The sequence below is a fragment of the Astyanax mexicanus genome, chromosome 14, assembly GCF_023375975.1.
Source record: "Astyanax mexicanus isolate ESR-SI-001 chromosome 14, AstMex3_surface, whole genome shotgun sequence".
NCBI classification, from domain to species: domain Eukaryota; kingdom Metazoa; phylum Chordata; class Actinopteri; order Characiformes; family Acestrorhamphidae; genus Astyanax; species Astyanax mexicanus.
The window spans coordinates 31,085,635-31,102,645 of record NC_064421.1 but is presented as its reverse complement, the minus strand read 5'-3'; the positions used below and the strand labels follow the sequence as shown (position 1 = coordinate 31,102,645).

Sequence of the window (17,011 nt, the reverse complement as noted above, 5' to 3'; positions counted from 1 at the left end):
TAAAAATTACACTGTGCCTTTAAATTGATCAGCTATCCCATGATGCATCACTTCAGAGACAAGCTTCAAATTGGAGATAAGGTCAGTTGGTCACTCTCTCCCTTTGAGAAATCTGTGTTAATATTGATAAAACTGTCCTCAGTTACAATGTCTATTATCATTACCGTTATGGTTTAATACTCATTACTTTAAGAAATATAAAAATAAATTATTTCATGAATATTATCACAATATAAGGCTTTGACATCTGGCAAAGTTATAGGTTGTTAGCATATTAGCATTTTAAGTTATTTGTGAAATTAGCCAAGAGCATCTCATTACCGTTACTCAATATTCTCATTACCATGCATTGTGAGGGCCATAACGGTAATAAGAACCATTGAGCTGGTAATGAGATTCTTATGTAAGACTGCTAAAAGAGTCATTTAAAAGAGTTTATTTGATCATTTATGGTAATTCATTATATATATATATAAAATAAATTACCATAAATGATAAATTATATATATATATATATATATATATATATATATATATATATATATATATATATATATATATATATATATATATATAATTATTATATATATATATATATATATATATATATATATACATATATATAGTGTTAATGTTTTACATATATATATATATATATATACAATATATATAAACAATGTCATTGATGTTTTTACTCTTTTGATTAGTCTACTGGTTATATTCATTTTTTAAAGACTGACAGAGATTGAACGCAAGAAGGCAGCAGCCAAGGCTGCAGTTTCTTGAAATTTGCTTGTTTTTCTGGTTCCATGTTTTGTTAAACAATTGCCTTAACTAAGTTTCATTACCATTACATTTATTCTCATTACCGTTTTATTGTGTTCTCATTACCGTTATGGATCTAAAATTTTAAATTTTTTTAAATGTTTCACATCTTATCACAACTTTTCTTCATTTTATTATAGTATATCCCTCACCTGTTGTCCACATGAGTTTTTGATCAAACATATTCTAAAATCATTTCCATTAATTAAAAAATTAAAAGATATTTTACAAATGTTGTATCGGTAATGAGAGTTGCTTAACTATAAATAAATAAATAAAAAGATCAAAATAATTGTCAAGGACTGTGCTGTTAAGTTGATGGAATATGTTGTGGAAATATGAAATTAATCATCAAAAAATGTTTTGAACCATTGATCTAGCTTCGTCATTTACTGTAACGGTAATGAGAATTATTCTGGATCATTTCAGATTCAAATGGTAATAAAATTCTATTTTTAAAAAATTATATGAAAAAATAATCAATATAGTAAAATACACATTCTATTTTAGCTTTTCAACTTGAAAAAATGCTGCAATGAGGTGAAAAACGTTTTTATGTTAATGTGAAGGTCTTCATGAGAATCACCCATAAGAGAGTTTGTACTATGTTCTTACTATATGTTTTGTGTTTAGAAATTGTTCCTCTGTGCTAAACTTAATGCTTAGTGAATTCTCAGTTATGGTTAGTGTTGTACTGAAGTCTGTAGCCCCCCTCCCTTGCCCACAGGAATAAAATTAAGGGTTCGGCCCACCCAAGAATTTGTCGGCAGTCCTGGCGCAGCCACTGATTCAGATCACATAATATCATCCGGAGATGAAATCACTTCATCATAAAATGTTCCTCACCTCAAAGAAATTCTTTGGGGTGACCAATGTGACCGATAACCCCCCACACACTCACAAAAAGAAGAACAAATGACAGGGTCACAGGCTTGTGTTTGAGAAGACTGCTGTTCTGTATGTGTGTATGAGAGAGTAACTTTTGGAGAAAGTGAAGCCAGACTTTCTCCATTTCCCATTAACTCACCACACAATGACCTAGTTTCTCTCTCTCTCTCTATACTAAAAACTCTTTGCTAAACACAGAGCAGTCTCTTTAGCCCTGTCTTTTCGCATCATTGTGTCTCTAATAATTCCTCTGAGAACAGTCTTTGACTTAAAATTTCAATAAAATATATATTAAGTTTGTTGTTGTAAGGTGACAAAATGTAAAAAAGTTCAAGAGGTATGAATACTTTTGCAAGTCACTGTAGATTTAATTTAGTATAGCCAATTTGTTAACAACTTTTATTGGGTTTGTAACTTGACTCTTGTCTTATTTCTAACCTTGACTGCAGCGGCGTTGCTCTGGTTGCCGCGGACAACGCCAGTGTTGCCATAGAGATGCGAAGGCGGTTTACAGGCAATGGTGACATTGCAGGACTGGGAGATGTGCTGGACGATTGGAGAGTTACAGTCTAACTGCTCCAGCAAACCCCCACACTCGAATACCAGAGCCAATGGCAGCAGTTCCTAAAGTAAGAGAGAAAAAAGACAGTGAGAAAGTAAAAGAAATGTAATTACAATACTCACCCTAAAGTTTTATACCTTAAAGCAGTGAGAGCCAAAAAGCTTCACTAATATAGTAAACAAAACAACAGTACCTAAAATATGTCAAAATAAACTGGTAGAACTGGAAAACAATATAACAAATCAGATAGAGGCAAAGAACAAACACTTATTATTATTATTGGCATAACATACTATAGTATTACATTACCCGTATTTTGGCCCTTGCTGCCTCTACTCCTGCTGGCTGCCCTGCTATAGATACCTGAAAGAGAGAGAGAGAGAGAGAGAGAGAGAGAGAGAGAGAGAGTTCTTTCAATGCTATTTCACTTAGTCAGTCCATGCAGTTAAGTGGCCCAAATATTATCTGTTCCATCATGTGACACAGATCTTTGGCAGTGTGAACGATAAAATGTGCTACTGCTAATATATCAGTGCCAAAAAATCTTAAAATGACAATAACATGGTTTATCGCAATTATTTCTGGGACAATGTATATTATCTTCAGAACCGTAGGCCTAGACAGACCAAGTTGTCATAATATTTAGGCTCATTAGGATGTCATCTTAAGTTGCATTTACATTTAAGTACAGATAAGGACAGCAACTTCTGTCCATATTCTGCATTCATTTTGTACGCATTTGTGCACGTTATGTAAAAGCTTATGGATACAGATGGACACAGATGAGCAGTACCGCAGAAAACTGTTGACAGTGTTTTCAATAGTTCAAAGGAAACATGAACGCTAACCTTTGGCAGAAAATAAACTCATCTTTTTACATTATCATAATCAGAGAATCTCTAATAGACGGGAGAATACCCACTCTTATGGGTTTGTTTGTCCACCAGAGGGTGCTAGCAAGTGAGTGCAAAATGAATGGGTTCATTTAGAGCTTACAGTAGCAGTAATGCTAAGGAATATATTGTCTGAAACCTGTTTGCTGAAGAAATATGGACCAATATAGGCAAGTTGTCTTTGCCTTTTTAGCAAAATACTTATACATAATATATACTATAATACTTAAAATATTCTACTTCTCAAAATTCAATAAATTTCCTTGTCAAGTGTATAGTTATTTTTGGAAAGTTTGCTATTTTTAATTTATTGTGATTTTGGCCGTTTAGCTCCATTCACTCCATTAGCTTCCATTCATTTCAGACTCACCCCGGGCTCCCTTAGTATTTGCTGTTCTTTTCTGACATAGCAGCAAATATTCGGAGTGGATCGGCTTTCCATAAACCAACCCTGATAATTACGTCCAAAACTGTTGCTATTTTGATTGTCGTCAGAGAATTTTGACTCTAAATTGCCCTTTACAGGGTACTGCTAATTCCCCATGCCAATGCAAAAGACACACATAAATATGTGGGCTTTGACAGATTCATCATTAAACACAAATGTATCTATTTTTATATGTAAAGAGAGTATAACTGAGCTGTTAGTCTTTACAATTCATTTCAGTGGGTCAGATCAGAGTGCGCAAGTCTGTCAACACACCCTCTTGGAGCTGTCAGCACCTCATATGAAATGGTTCACAACCCTGAGCCAATCAGATCTACCACTTCACAAAACACTTGCATCATCTGAGCCAATAAAAATCAGCTTCTTGTTTCTCTGCCAATGAAAATCACTTAACTGCAGGACAGCCCCCATCGGGACCCTTTAGTATGTGGTCAAATTTTTCCGCAGACTTTGAACACAGAGAGTATATGAACGATAGCAAACGTGTTGATCTGAAAATGATTTTTACATTATAAGCCAGTGATCATAATCTACTCCACACAGGGTCTGGGTTGGATTTAAGACTCAGGTTAGGGTCTCAAACCATGATCAACACAGCCACTTCAGGTAATGTATCAGTTGATAATTATTGGTTATTCCATGTTCAGCTGAGTGAGATTGAAGTTGAGGTCGGTTCCATACAGAAATTTTGGTTCTCATTCTCTAGCTCAAGCAAAGCCAGAGAACAGGATACGGTTTGCTTTTTTGTTGGGTGTACTTAGAAACAGGGTAATGGAAGAAAATGTGTAACATTTTTAGATATTATTTTTTTTCAATGTAAGACATTTTTATTTTAAGTCAATTTAGAGCATGTTACTGTTACCTGGTAACTCGTCCTCTCCTAGCTGTTTGTGTTGTTTTTTTACTTGCTTACTTACAATTAGACTTATATAGTGCATTATTGCCTTTTAAGACACCCAAGGACGCTTACAATAACATTATACACACAATCATATACACTCAGCACTCAACCAATCATTACACACCGGTGAGAAGTGGCAGCCAATTGTGTACAGTGTACTCTCAACTGGAAATGACTATCCACCTGGAGGACTGCATACAGCACTGAGGAACTGACAGAGGAACAAGCACGGAGTGCCAATCCTTATATGGGAATACATTCATACACACATTCACACACATACTGATTTCCATGTTTTCAGACTGTGGGAGGAAACTGGGGAGAACAGGGAAACTCCACACAGATAGGGTCTTGAACCCCAGACAGCGCTAGGAGGCAATTGTGCTAACCAGAAAGCCACTGTGATGCCTGTGTGTATGTACCTGATTGCTTTTCTCGCCCTGGTTGTTTCTGTTGGAGTCAGGAAAGTGAATATGGCAGCCTGTATCTTCCATAACACGCTTGATGTTATTCCCTCCTTTCCCAATCACGTGAGAATGCTCTGTGTGTGAGACGTCCATTTTCAGCGTAACACGGTTACTCTGCAGGGATCAAACAGTCACAGTAAACACATGATGACACTGAAAACTCTGGATCACTAACAACCGAAAGCAAAGTACGAAACACAGCAGAGTTTGACAATAATTTTTTCGTACTGTGATAAATTTTCTTGTTGTTTCGACATATGAGTCTTGTGTATATCATCACTGCTTAGACCACACTGAAAAAACTGTACATTCAATTACACAGGCTATACACAAGATTTACACATAAAGGCTATACACATCTTGTGTGACTCACCTTTGTGTCGAGGATAGACAGAATTCTCTTTTTAGCTTCTCTTACATCATCCCTCTTCCCACTGACCTTGATGTGAGGGTCTGGAGAGAAGAAACAGGAAAAAGAACAAGGGTCAAAGATACGAGACCAGACAGTACTGCATTACTTAACAGCTATGGCTACTAAATTATTACCTAAACTTCACGTGAAAAAATCAGGACAGATCATAAAACCCCATCTTTTAAACATTCTTAAACATAAAGACATTGGATATCATTTGAACAATACTGAAAGATGGAGATAACACCCTAACATGCCAAAAGTCATGGGACAGGAGTTTGTAAAACAGATCCTGAAGTGTAACCTCTTGGAAGTACCAAGAGCTTGGAAACACCAACACCTTTTTAGATGTAAGATTTAACAAAAACAAAGCAAAAAGTGATAATACAATTTTTTTTTTATAAATATATAAGTGAAAATATTACATACCGGTATTTATTCAACAGCCAACATGAGTAATCTCATTCTCATACTGTCCCTATAAGGGGCGTCATCTTTTTCGATCTTACTGGATCGAAAACAATAAGCATTCTGTTTGTGGCGCTTTATTAAGAACAAAAACAACAGTACCACTTGTGCTGCCCCCACCAACAATAATTTCTATGAAGCACTTATTAATAGGTTATAAATAAACAATTAGCGTTAGATTGACAAAATTAAATAATATTTATAATAGTGGTGTATTAGAGGTAGAGCACTTTGACATGTTTACCTCGCTGCCTGTGTTTCTGTGTGCAATCGCCACAACTGTGTGTCAGGGCACCATTGTGTGTGTGTGTGTTATTTTTTAGCTTTCGGTACCTTTTGGTAGTACCAAGACATTTTATCCGGTAACTTTTTGGTATCAAATTATAATACCCAGCCCCACCCATGATATGTGGCTTGTCAGTGTATATCCCATGTAAAATGAATATAGACAAAAATGCAAATATGGCAACTCTAACAATATAAAAACTAACAAAAAACTTTAATAAACTCTACAGACTGTGGCTTTCAGATTGGACAACTTACCGGAGGAAATCACAGCACTCCTCTAATTACTAGCTTTAACACACAAACACACACACACACACACTTTCCAGTAAGCCACACTCTTACCCTTGAAATCGACATTACTCACACACACACACCACGTGGAATGTGCATGAGATTTATAGCTGTGTTCTAAAAATAGTCCTCTCCAGCTGATTGTAAAGAGTGCATGATGGGCTGTACTCATTGCTAAAGAGGCTTGTTCTTATACTCTTTATAACATGGTCAGCATGTGGTATCAAAATCTCTCCCATGTGTTTTATATTATGTGATCAGTACTAAAAATATACACTGACCTGCCATAACATTAAAGCCTCTTGTCTAAGATTGTATAGGTCCATGGTAGGATTGATTGAAGCACAGTTTCTGAAGAAGTTCTGTACTATCTGGCACCAAGACCTGATTAAGAGCTGTGGTCTCCATCAATACGCCTTGGGTCCCATGATCCCCTGATGATTTGAAAATGTTCTCACACAGTTACCTTGGCAGCACCCACTAGGGGTGGGCAATATTATATCGTATACAATATATCGTGACACAAAAATATCATGATATTAAAAATCCATATCGTGATAATAGGGCTGTTCTGTCTTAAAAGTAGTCTATTATTTACTGTGAAGCTTTAGGTGTATTTATTGTATAATTGTTTTAGTTTGCAGTTTATATGCATGCACTAAAAATTCTGCAATATTATTTGCTGCATTATATTATTTTATGCTATATTATTTATTTTGCCACATTATGATTATACTGTTATACTATTTCCTATATCGCCAAGTATATCGTTATTACAAAAATACCCTGAAATATCGTGATATTATTTTAGAGCCATATCGCCCACCCCTAGCACCCACCACTGGTGAAGAAAATTATTTATTTTCACTTCACCAGTCAGTTATGTTAATGTAATGGCTAATTTATGTTTAAATAAAAAGGTATTATCTGCATTAGGACTGGGTATTGTTTTAAAATGTTAGATCACGATATAATACTTTGAACACCGACACCCAAACAATACTTTTTTTCAATACCTTTTTCTAAATTGTAACAAAAAAAAGCAAAACTCAAGAATTATTCTTCCACAATATATTTATTTAACAGCTAACCTGAGTTATCTTATTCTCATACTGTCACCATAAACACAATAAGCATTTTGTTTGTGGTGCTTTTACTAAGAACAAAAACCTAACTTAAACTGCTTAAACCATAAATATTTTCCCTAAGCATACTGCTGGATGCACTTTATTTTTAGGAGTTCTTTTTAAGAAATAGCAGCATTAGACAAAAATAAATTATATTTATTTTAGTATTTTTTGTCATTTAAATATTCAATATAATCATAATTAATTTTTTAATGCATGTTTTTCCCTGTGTTTGTGAGGGGACAGTAATAATAGAGTAGTGTGGTTTAGACCTGGCAAAACAGAACCTTTTTTTACTTTATTACAATATCTCAGGGTTAGAGCTTAGATTCTCTGCCCGAACCCGACCTAACCCGAGGACCGACCCGAAACCGGGCCGAGATTTCCCACCACATTGCTCGGGCCGGGTCGGGTCTGGCTCCAGAAAATAGTCCGAGATGTAGCGAAAACTGAAAGTGAAAAAACATTATTAACCGGAACTGTATTGTGTGTTTATAAAACTAACTAAAACTAACTGAAATTACTGATAGAATACCCTCTTTTTTTTGTTTAATTTATTTATAAGCGCTGTTGTACAGCTGAGTTGTACAGCGGGCGGTGTTGCGCCGATTCTGTTTGAGAAGCGGAGTCGGATTCAGCAGGGAGTCGAATTCGGCACAGCAGCGGCAGCGCGCGGCACCTCGCGGTCCGTGGCGTTTGTTCTCGTTTAAAGCGCTCGTGCTGCCGCAAAATACGACAGAAAACACTGAAAAACTGCAGAATTATGTATGGGATTACAATATGAGCACAAGACAGATGAAAGAGAAACAGGAGATACAGTGTGTGAGAACATTTACCTGTGAGTAGCTCATACCAGAACACGCAGATCTCTTTCTCTCTCTCTCTCTCTCTCTCTCTCTCTCTCTCTCTCTCTCTCTGTCTCTCTATCTCTCTCTCTCGTTTCTTAGATTGATCTCTCTAATGAGATATGTGAAACCTAATAAAAACTAGCAAGCCCACTCTAAAAAGAAATTAAAACTTACTGAACTGTAGGAGAAAAAATAAAAACAAAATAAAATTAAACTATAATAAAAATGAAAAATGTAATCACGTAGCTCTGGGCGCACGTGAACGCCTCCGCATTTGACTTGCAGCACTGTGTGTAGCTGTTCTTAAAAATAATTTTAATTAAATAATAGTTTTATGCTATGTTACAGTGTTAATTAACATAATTCTAATTATATTTCGCTCATTCAATCAACCCGAAAACAGCCAAATTATGGGGCGGATCGGGTCGGGCTCATAATGACAGTTCATGGTTCGGGTTGGGTCGGGCTCGGGCAGAACGTGCACGGGCTCGGGCTGGGTCGGGTCGGATTTTTTGAGAGAGAGAATGATAGTTACTACAGTCTGAATTAACTGAAGCCCTAATCTGCACTGACACCAATACAATGAAATACTAAAAATACACAAAAGCTAGAAATGCACTGAATATTTGGCCACCCAAAAAAAGAGTTCTGCTGAATAAGTGAAAAGACTGAATAATTTGTACTGAAAAATTGCTAATTTATTTTAGGCTATATTGCAGTGTTTGCTCTAACGTTTGGATGATTTTCAGCAGCAATCGCACTGGATTCTAAAACCCAAAACTGAGCCAAAAAATGACAGGAGGGCTTTAGTCCTGTAGTCACAGAGATGTCTGAAGACACACACAGTGACTTTGGTCTGTCATTAACTAAGCGAGTAATCCAGCTGGGAAAAACAGTTGGCTAGCATTTGAGCTAAAACTCTCCAGCCCATTCGAGGCCTGCAGTATTACATACTTTAATCTGGTTGTTAGCAATCAACCAGATTAAGCTACTCCAGACCTAGGGTAGAAGGCTGGTGTGTCTGCATCTTTAATTCATAATTAAAAGCCCTTTGTTAGTTTTTCTGCTGCGATGTTATGAAGTTTGTTGGTAAATACATATTTATTAACTATAGTTTTGTAATTGCTTTTTTTTTTTTTTTTTTTTTAGAAAAATACATCTAGGTTTTTTAATTTGTGTTATGGCGGAAAAAAGTGTGAATATAAAAGAAAAAAAATGTTTTCCATTTTGTTTGCTTTCAGTGTCGATTAAAAATGTTAATTTCTGTGCATTTTTAACAAAAATAAACATTTTCTCTCTTTCTCTCTCTGTCACTTACTCTCTTTCATGTTTATGGGTTGCTTATGGAATATTGGGAGTGTGTATACATTTATAAATATTGGACTGAGTTTAGGAGATTAGGAAAGTAGATCAGGACTGAGCCAAGGGTGATGTGATAGGGTGTATACACAAACGCATACACGCACACACACACGTGAGCTGTAGTTTAGAGGTGGTTTGTGTGTGTGTGTGTGTGTGTAACACCCGAAATGGTTTCCCTTCCTGCCATATGGAAATCATCAGTTTCCAGTGTTTATGTGTGTGTGTTAATTCCTGCACATTGAAAAGAATGCTGTTAAAAGTATAAGAGTGTGTTTGTGTGTGAATAAACACAATCATTCAGCCTTTGGCAGCCACACATGAACTTTCATACATTATGGTTTTGTATATAGACAATGAGACTGTTTACAGAACACACACAGTAGGGGTGTGCCATATCGTATAATACACAATAACATTGCACACTTTTCTGACACAATAAAAAAAAAATCACACTGTGATAAAATTTTTGAAAGCAGCCTATTGTTTGTTTTGCTATTTACTGTATTTGTTTGCAGTTTATATGGATACACTAAATATGCTTCACTTCCCTTTTATGGTAGATTACAAACAAAAAATTTTTTTTAACAAATTAAACAAATTAACATTTTTTAATTTGTTACACATTATTATTCTATATAAAATCAAAGTCTTGGTAAAGTTACTGTCCATAGATTTTTTGTTTCTATTGAATGAATGAAACTGTTATCTTTATACTAAATAAACTTTAATATTTATTAGTTGCAGTATAATATTATGAAATTAATAACAAACATATTGTGATATTACGCACACAATGAAAGAGTATGAAACCGCCATGGATCTATAGAAAAACATGGTATTTTTCTTACAAAGACAGGAATACAAGTGCGTTTATATTGTAAAAAAGAGGGAGGGAGACTTTTTACATTTTTTTCTTTTCAGTGTTACCTTAATTCATATCTGCCCCCTTACTAGGAAGCTTTCCCATTATTTGCCCCTTTAAATGCTTAGTGATTGGTAGGGGACTGTATGTGTGTGCACGTGTGTATTTGTGGATGTTTGTGTGTGAATGTGAGCATGTTTGTTTGTGTGAGTGTGTGTGTGTGTGTGTGTCCAGACCTTTTTTGGACTTGGCTCCGATCTTCAGTTTGGAGGGCCATGTGATTTGAGTGTTGGTCTCATCCATTACCTGCAAAACACATAAAAAACACACAAGCACACATTAGGTCAGACATCACACTTAATGCATGCTATATCAGTGACTACAAACACTGACTATTATTAGTAGTATTAGTATTGATAAAGGAGTGAGAGTAGAATCGAGTACTCAATTATCCACAATACTGTATACACCACACAGTTATCAATGATATCAATGTGCCTTCAGATTTAGTCACAAATCTGAACACAGAGAACAGTTTTTTTATCATTTATAAAACACATAAATTAAAATGTTATTTATTTATTTATTTATTTGAATGTATTTTTAAAATCAATTTTAAAAAGTATCAGATTTTTTGTTTAATTTCGCTCAACACTGCAAAATTATTATTGCAATTACAAAACACTGCAGAGGGCTCTTATTCTGAAATGACAGATGCAGGAGATGTGGAAAAATAATCAGACAATTTAGTCAGATGGGTTAAAGCTACGATGCTTTTGTTACCATTTGTTACAACTTAAGAACTAAAACAGCATATTTTATTATTTGGGATGCACAATGACGGATAATATTTGAAGCCGTTACTTGCTGATGTATTTATTGTATGCTGGAAAGGGACCAAGCGGCACTGAAGGCACTACTACAATTGGCTGATGCTGGCCGCACTACTTTAAAATTAATTGATTAAGCAAACTGCATTTATGTTTTTATTATTTTCAATAAGCCTATTCTTTTATTTTAACCTGTTAGTTTTAAAAATATGGTTTGAAGCTGTTATTTAATGTTAATTAAAGCAATCCTGCAGCTCTTACAATGTGTTTTGTTGTGAAAAATATTGTGATAACAATAAAACTATGGGTAACTGCATATATGATTAATATTCTGGTGCATCTATACTTAAATTAAATATGATCAACTTCAACACACACATGACAAGGAATCACTTCATGTTTTAATTTTAACCAATTTATCTAGTAATGTATAAGCTAGTAATGAACTATCATTACTATTAATATTCCATGCATTTAAGTACTTAATTTGGAAGAATATTTTACCCACTCTGTAATGAAACATGTTAATGTTAAAGCATTAACAACAACAATCTACATTATGTTCAGACAAGAATTTATATTGACATTTTAGCACAATATGATTTCTAACTAAAACTTATTAATAAGACTGTAATTAAACTACATCATAAATTTGGTGACTGTCACACTGGCTTTGCAGCACACAGTAAGGGCTCTTTATTTCCATCTGCTCCAAACAAACAGAGAAACATAAATCCTACAGAGAACACTATGCATCCTATAATAACTCCAAGTTTGTTCTTTAAACTGTTTCCAAAGGTTTTATGAAGTCATAAATTAACACTAAAAGCACTTTAAGACACCCGTACATTCACCAGGCTAGATTTATGCACACACACGAGCACATATGGCACAGGCGCACAAGTGACAAAACACAGATTTGACATTTAACACACGCCCACAACTTCGACCAATGTGTGTACGATTCAATTACGCTAAAATGAGCGAGCTGAAATGTTAAATCCGACAAATGTGTTCAAGCTGTTCAGAGAAAACCTGAAAAACATCTCCAGGGCTGCAGCATGCTCTCTCTCTTACACACACACAAACACACAAACACACACACACACACACACCAGCTATCTTCTCTAACACAAGCCAGTCAGCCTGGCATTTGTCCTTTGTGTGTTGAAGCAAATCCAACCAGCATTGTAACACAGCAGGACATGTACAGGAATAAAGCATAAAAGGAATAAAATATTCAAATAAACAGGCACAAGTCATGGTTAACAAGTCAAATTCATTTTTGTTTTAAAGAGAAAGAGCAGCTTATGGTTATTTTAGCACATTGTAACAATTTGTAATTGTAATAATTTATTTTGTTTATACTTCCCGTCACTGTTTGTCTGCAACATGTAAACAATTTGGTGGAAAACTCAACAACTGAGCCAATTGAGAAACTCGAGTCAACTGTATCAGAAAAAAAGGTTAGCCCATAATTCTTTGAAATTATTGTAAATTAATCATCAGTTAATTAGGATAAAATGTTCAACTAATTCTGAAAGTGATAGCTTTTTTTAAAACATTTTTAATCTCTTAGACTGATGGTTCAACATTAAATGTGTGATTGACTTAAATGTGTGTGCAGTGTTTACTTAGTCTGTAAAAAAATGAACTTTATATTTGATCCTTTTTCAGCTTAAAAATAACAGAATTTGATGGTATTGTAGCCACATAAACACAGGACTTACGCAGCTTATGCAACCCCCCCCCCCCCCGCCCAACCCTACTAGTCCGCCCAACCCTACTATGACCGCCCAACCCTACTAGTCACCCCAGTTTGGATCTGGTAAAGTGTCTCAGATTCTTACGTTTGTCTAATTTTTCTGCTTAACACAAACATTCCCAAACTGACTGTTTACTTGCTAGACAGATACAAAAAAAAAAAAATCAATGTTTTTTTTACCTTATCTGTCAGGGATACTATTCAAAGTCCAGAATATCAGAAACAGAAGGTGAATGAAAAAAACGAAAGGAAACTGTATGTATGTGGACAAAGATTGATAATTGTAGACGAGAATGAGAGTCCTACCCAGAAAGCTTAAGCTGTAATAGGGCGAGATAATATGGCCAAAATTTATTTCACAACAAATACATTTAACATGTACACATAGTCAAAAGGCCTCAGCAATGGCAGATTCTGATGTTCTGCTATTTAGATACTCTTTCCTAAAAAGTAAAGTGATGTTTATTCATTCTTTCCTGAATATCATCTATCTCTCTTTAATTAACTGTGGAGTTGGGTCAGTGTTCTTTAAGTACTGATTATATCCTCAATATTTTTATTAGATCATACTGTTAATACAATAAAATATGAATATGATATGAAATTTAACTCAATACTGGTAATAATTTCCTCCTCAAGGTTTGAAATTGGACTGCCACATGTGTAGTCACATGACCTCCAGAATACGACATGAGCAAGTAAAAGATTTTTTTGTATAATTGATCATTAATCATAATCAAGGTAAAATGTTCAATTTATCATGCTCCTGTTTGAGGTTATACACAACACATGTCTATGCGTCACACACTCCTAATTTATTACCATAAATATTGTAATATTGACCAGTTCTAGACAGATGTAAGTGTACCACACACACACACGCTCCACTATAAAACTCTTTCTGTAGACGTATCTAACTGTGGGCAGGTGATGGTTGATTGCAGAGCTGTTTAAGTTTCCAGAAACAGATTACGTTCAGTCCAGCAGAACCACGGCTAATTAGGCTTGCACAGAAAGAACCAAAACCAGCACATAAATAAAGCATGTAGAGTAATGTGGACATAAATATCATGAAAAGATTGGTTCTGCTTTTGAAACCGAACTGCAACAGCTTGGTGGAGCTGCACATACTTCCTCTGTGTTCCCTCTCTATTCTAAAAAGCTCTTGGCTCAGGTCTGGAGATTTGTGTACTTCATGATCCTCATGAAAGAGGTTTTGGCTCTAAAACGTCTCCCAGGCATTTAGCCTCCACATGGAACGACTTCAGAACAAAACACACCATCGTTTTTTACCACTGTTCATGAAGTGTTTATATGGAGCTGCATGAGCTACAGCTAACAAAACCACTGTTCTACTTGAGGTCCAAAAGATGCTCAACACTATAATGCTTTGTTGGTCATCAACCAACAGCCACATGATATTAAAACCAGAGGTTTTCCATCTAGACCCAACCACTGACATTCGATTAACATTTCTGTTTGATCTAAATTCAGAACACACTAATAATATTAAATTGCTAATGATAATAATACGAAAATATCAAGGACTTAGGTAAACTTGTAGATTGTAAACTTTAATATTACAATAAATTTATTCACCTGCCCATAAAATGTGATGTAGAATTATTGTGCAATGCAACTGATATAATAAAAACATGAATTAAGTGAATTTTTAATTAGTTTGCACTAAGCATAAAAGGCAAACGGTTGTCTCAAATTATTTAAGCAAATTAAACATATTCAGGCTTACAGTGCATAGGATTCACCTACCAACAATAAAACAAACCCTGAAGCTGTTCCCTGGACAGTATAAATCTGTGCACAGCCCAATGTGGAAATCCAGTTCATAATGATCTAAATCTCTCCAAGTCTTAAAGGAATCAACAGTGAGTTATCTAATATATCAGTATCTGAGACAGCTATTATAGCCTCTTAGCTCATATATAATAGCTAAAAGCTGTGTGATGGGTCATATCTAGCAACAGGCACGAGAACACTGGCGTGCAAATGAATGCACTACACCAGAACGCAGCCAGGACACCGTCCTCAAATGCGTGAGCAAGCCATGGTCTTAATGTTCCACTGACACGTTAATTCCCCAAACCCACGCATACCGCACACAGAATCGCTCTATTCATAGGTTCCCCTCAAATGAAATGCTTCCAATAACTCGGAAACATTCTGGTCTGCGTCTCACTGAAGAATTTATCTCTCCTCTTAATTCTAATCAGCTCGGGAGGCTTGTGTTACAAAGCGTGTTTCTGGTTTGTGTCACCAAATCCTCCTCCCACCAACACTGAAATTTACCAAAATAAAAGGAAACCTTCTCTGCAGTGCGGGAAAATGTCTCGAAAGTGGAAGAATACAGCTGCAGCTTCTGTCTTAAATCATGTGTGCCCAGCTGTTACAGGGCTGTAATTTGGATTTCAACAGAGCTATTAACCGTCTAAACACACTGCAAACCTGTGTCACATCTCTGACGGGAAATAGAGGCTTTTCCAGCACTTCGTAATCCAAACTCAACAGCGAAAAGCTGAGGAATGATGCTAAAAGTCACGTCATCTAAAAATGCTCAACACGTGACCTTGAAAGAAAGAATTCAAGAGTCTGAACCACAAGCACTTAGAACCAGTTCCCATAATGCAAGCTGACTGGCAGATTCCCTGTGATCTAAAAAAAATCTGATTTCCGATTTTAATCTATTTAATCAATGAATATATATATATATATATATATTTTTTTTTTTTTTCTTTTTTTTTTCAACTTATATATATTCAATTATTTTGTTAAATAATCATGTGACTAAAAAATAAGAAATAACACACTAAATGAGTCACACAAGAAACTTTGAATGAGAGATTCTTATTGTTTTCCACCATTCCACATAATCACAGATCCTCACCAGAGAGCGATGATGCTGCAGTTTTTAGAAGCGGTAGAATTTATTTCTTGCCAAATATATGTTTTATCCAACCAAGTGTGTGTGTTGCAAGTGCATGAAGATTTTCGGTATGAGCTCAGTCCTTAGCGGAACATTTAGAAAATATGCGCAGGTTAGTCTGTGGGAGGTGCCAGTAAGTAAGGTAAGAAGGATAAACACTTCAGAAATGAGTAGCATTTTCGGATATTTTAGATTAAAAAGATAAAATATCTGAATTACTTCATTTTGAAAATTGCATTAAAACTGTAATTCAAATTAACCCAATTTATTGTGAAAATCGCCCAGCACTACTATGAAACAGTAGTTATGCCATTACCTCAAGTCATTTTACCAACATGTATCATCTTTATAGAGCTTTAGCATCCCAAATTAACACTCACTGTGTGGGAACATGAAAATCTCATTATGCTTCAATACAAACCATCAGCGTCCAAATCAGGCTGTGTGTGTGAGTGTGTGTGCATATGCGGGTGCATGTGAGTGGTTAGGAACACTCACAACAGACAAACTTGGGTGATATGAAGGACTGTGTGTGTCGCTGCCAGTGTCAGTACAGCATGGGTATTGTCACTAAGCAAGTGCAGCTATCTATAGTGCACTTGTGGAGTAACAATTTAACATACTGTAATTTTGTTAAATAAATCAGTGATCCGAATCTTTTTCACATAATGAGAACAGTGTAAATTTTGCATGTAATTTAACATCGCACTTCCTGCAATGTAACTATTGTGCAGATGTACAAACAAACTTCTTAAATGAAAAAATAAAATATGATTTCCACATAATATGCAAATTTGCATATTCTATCCCACACAGATTTTGGTCTGCTGAAC

At 35.3% G+C, this 17,011-nt stretch overlaps 1 protein-coding gene across 4 annotated transcripts in view; it reads right to left on the bottom strand.

The window, feature by feature from the left end:
- bicc1a (BicC family RNA binding protein 1a) overlaps positions 1-17,011 on the bottom strand; it is a 51,705-nt gene that overhangs the window by 18,258 nt on the left and 16,436 nt on the right. For 3 of the 4 annotated variants that reach the window (XM_022672761.2, XM_022672763.2, XM_022672762.2), the window contains exons 3-7: positions 10,879-10,948; positions 5,358-5,437; positions 4,940-5,098; positions 2,585-2,638; positions 2,152-2,337 (exon numbers count right to left, since the gene is read on the bottom strand). In XM_022672761.2, coding sequence (XP_022528482.2) covers positions 2,152-2,337; positions 2,585-2,638; positions 4,940-5,098; positions 5,358-5,437; positions 10,879-10,948 — 549 coding nt within the window. The remainder of the gene's footprint in view (positions 1-2,151; positions 2,338-2,584; positions 2,639-4,939; positions 5,099-5,357; positions 5,438-10,878; positions 10,949-17,011) is intronic. The other variant, XM_022672765.2, reaches the window with a different exon arrangement.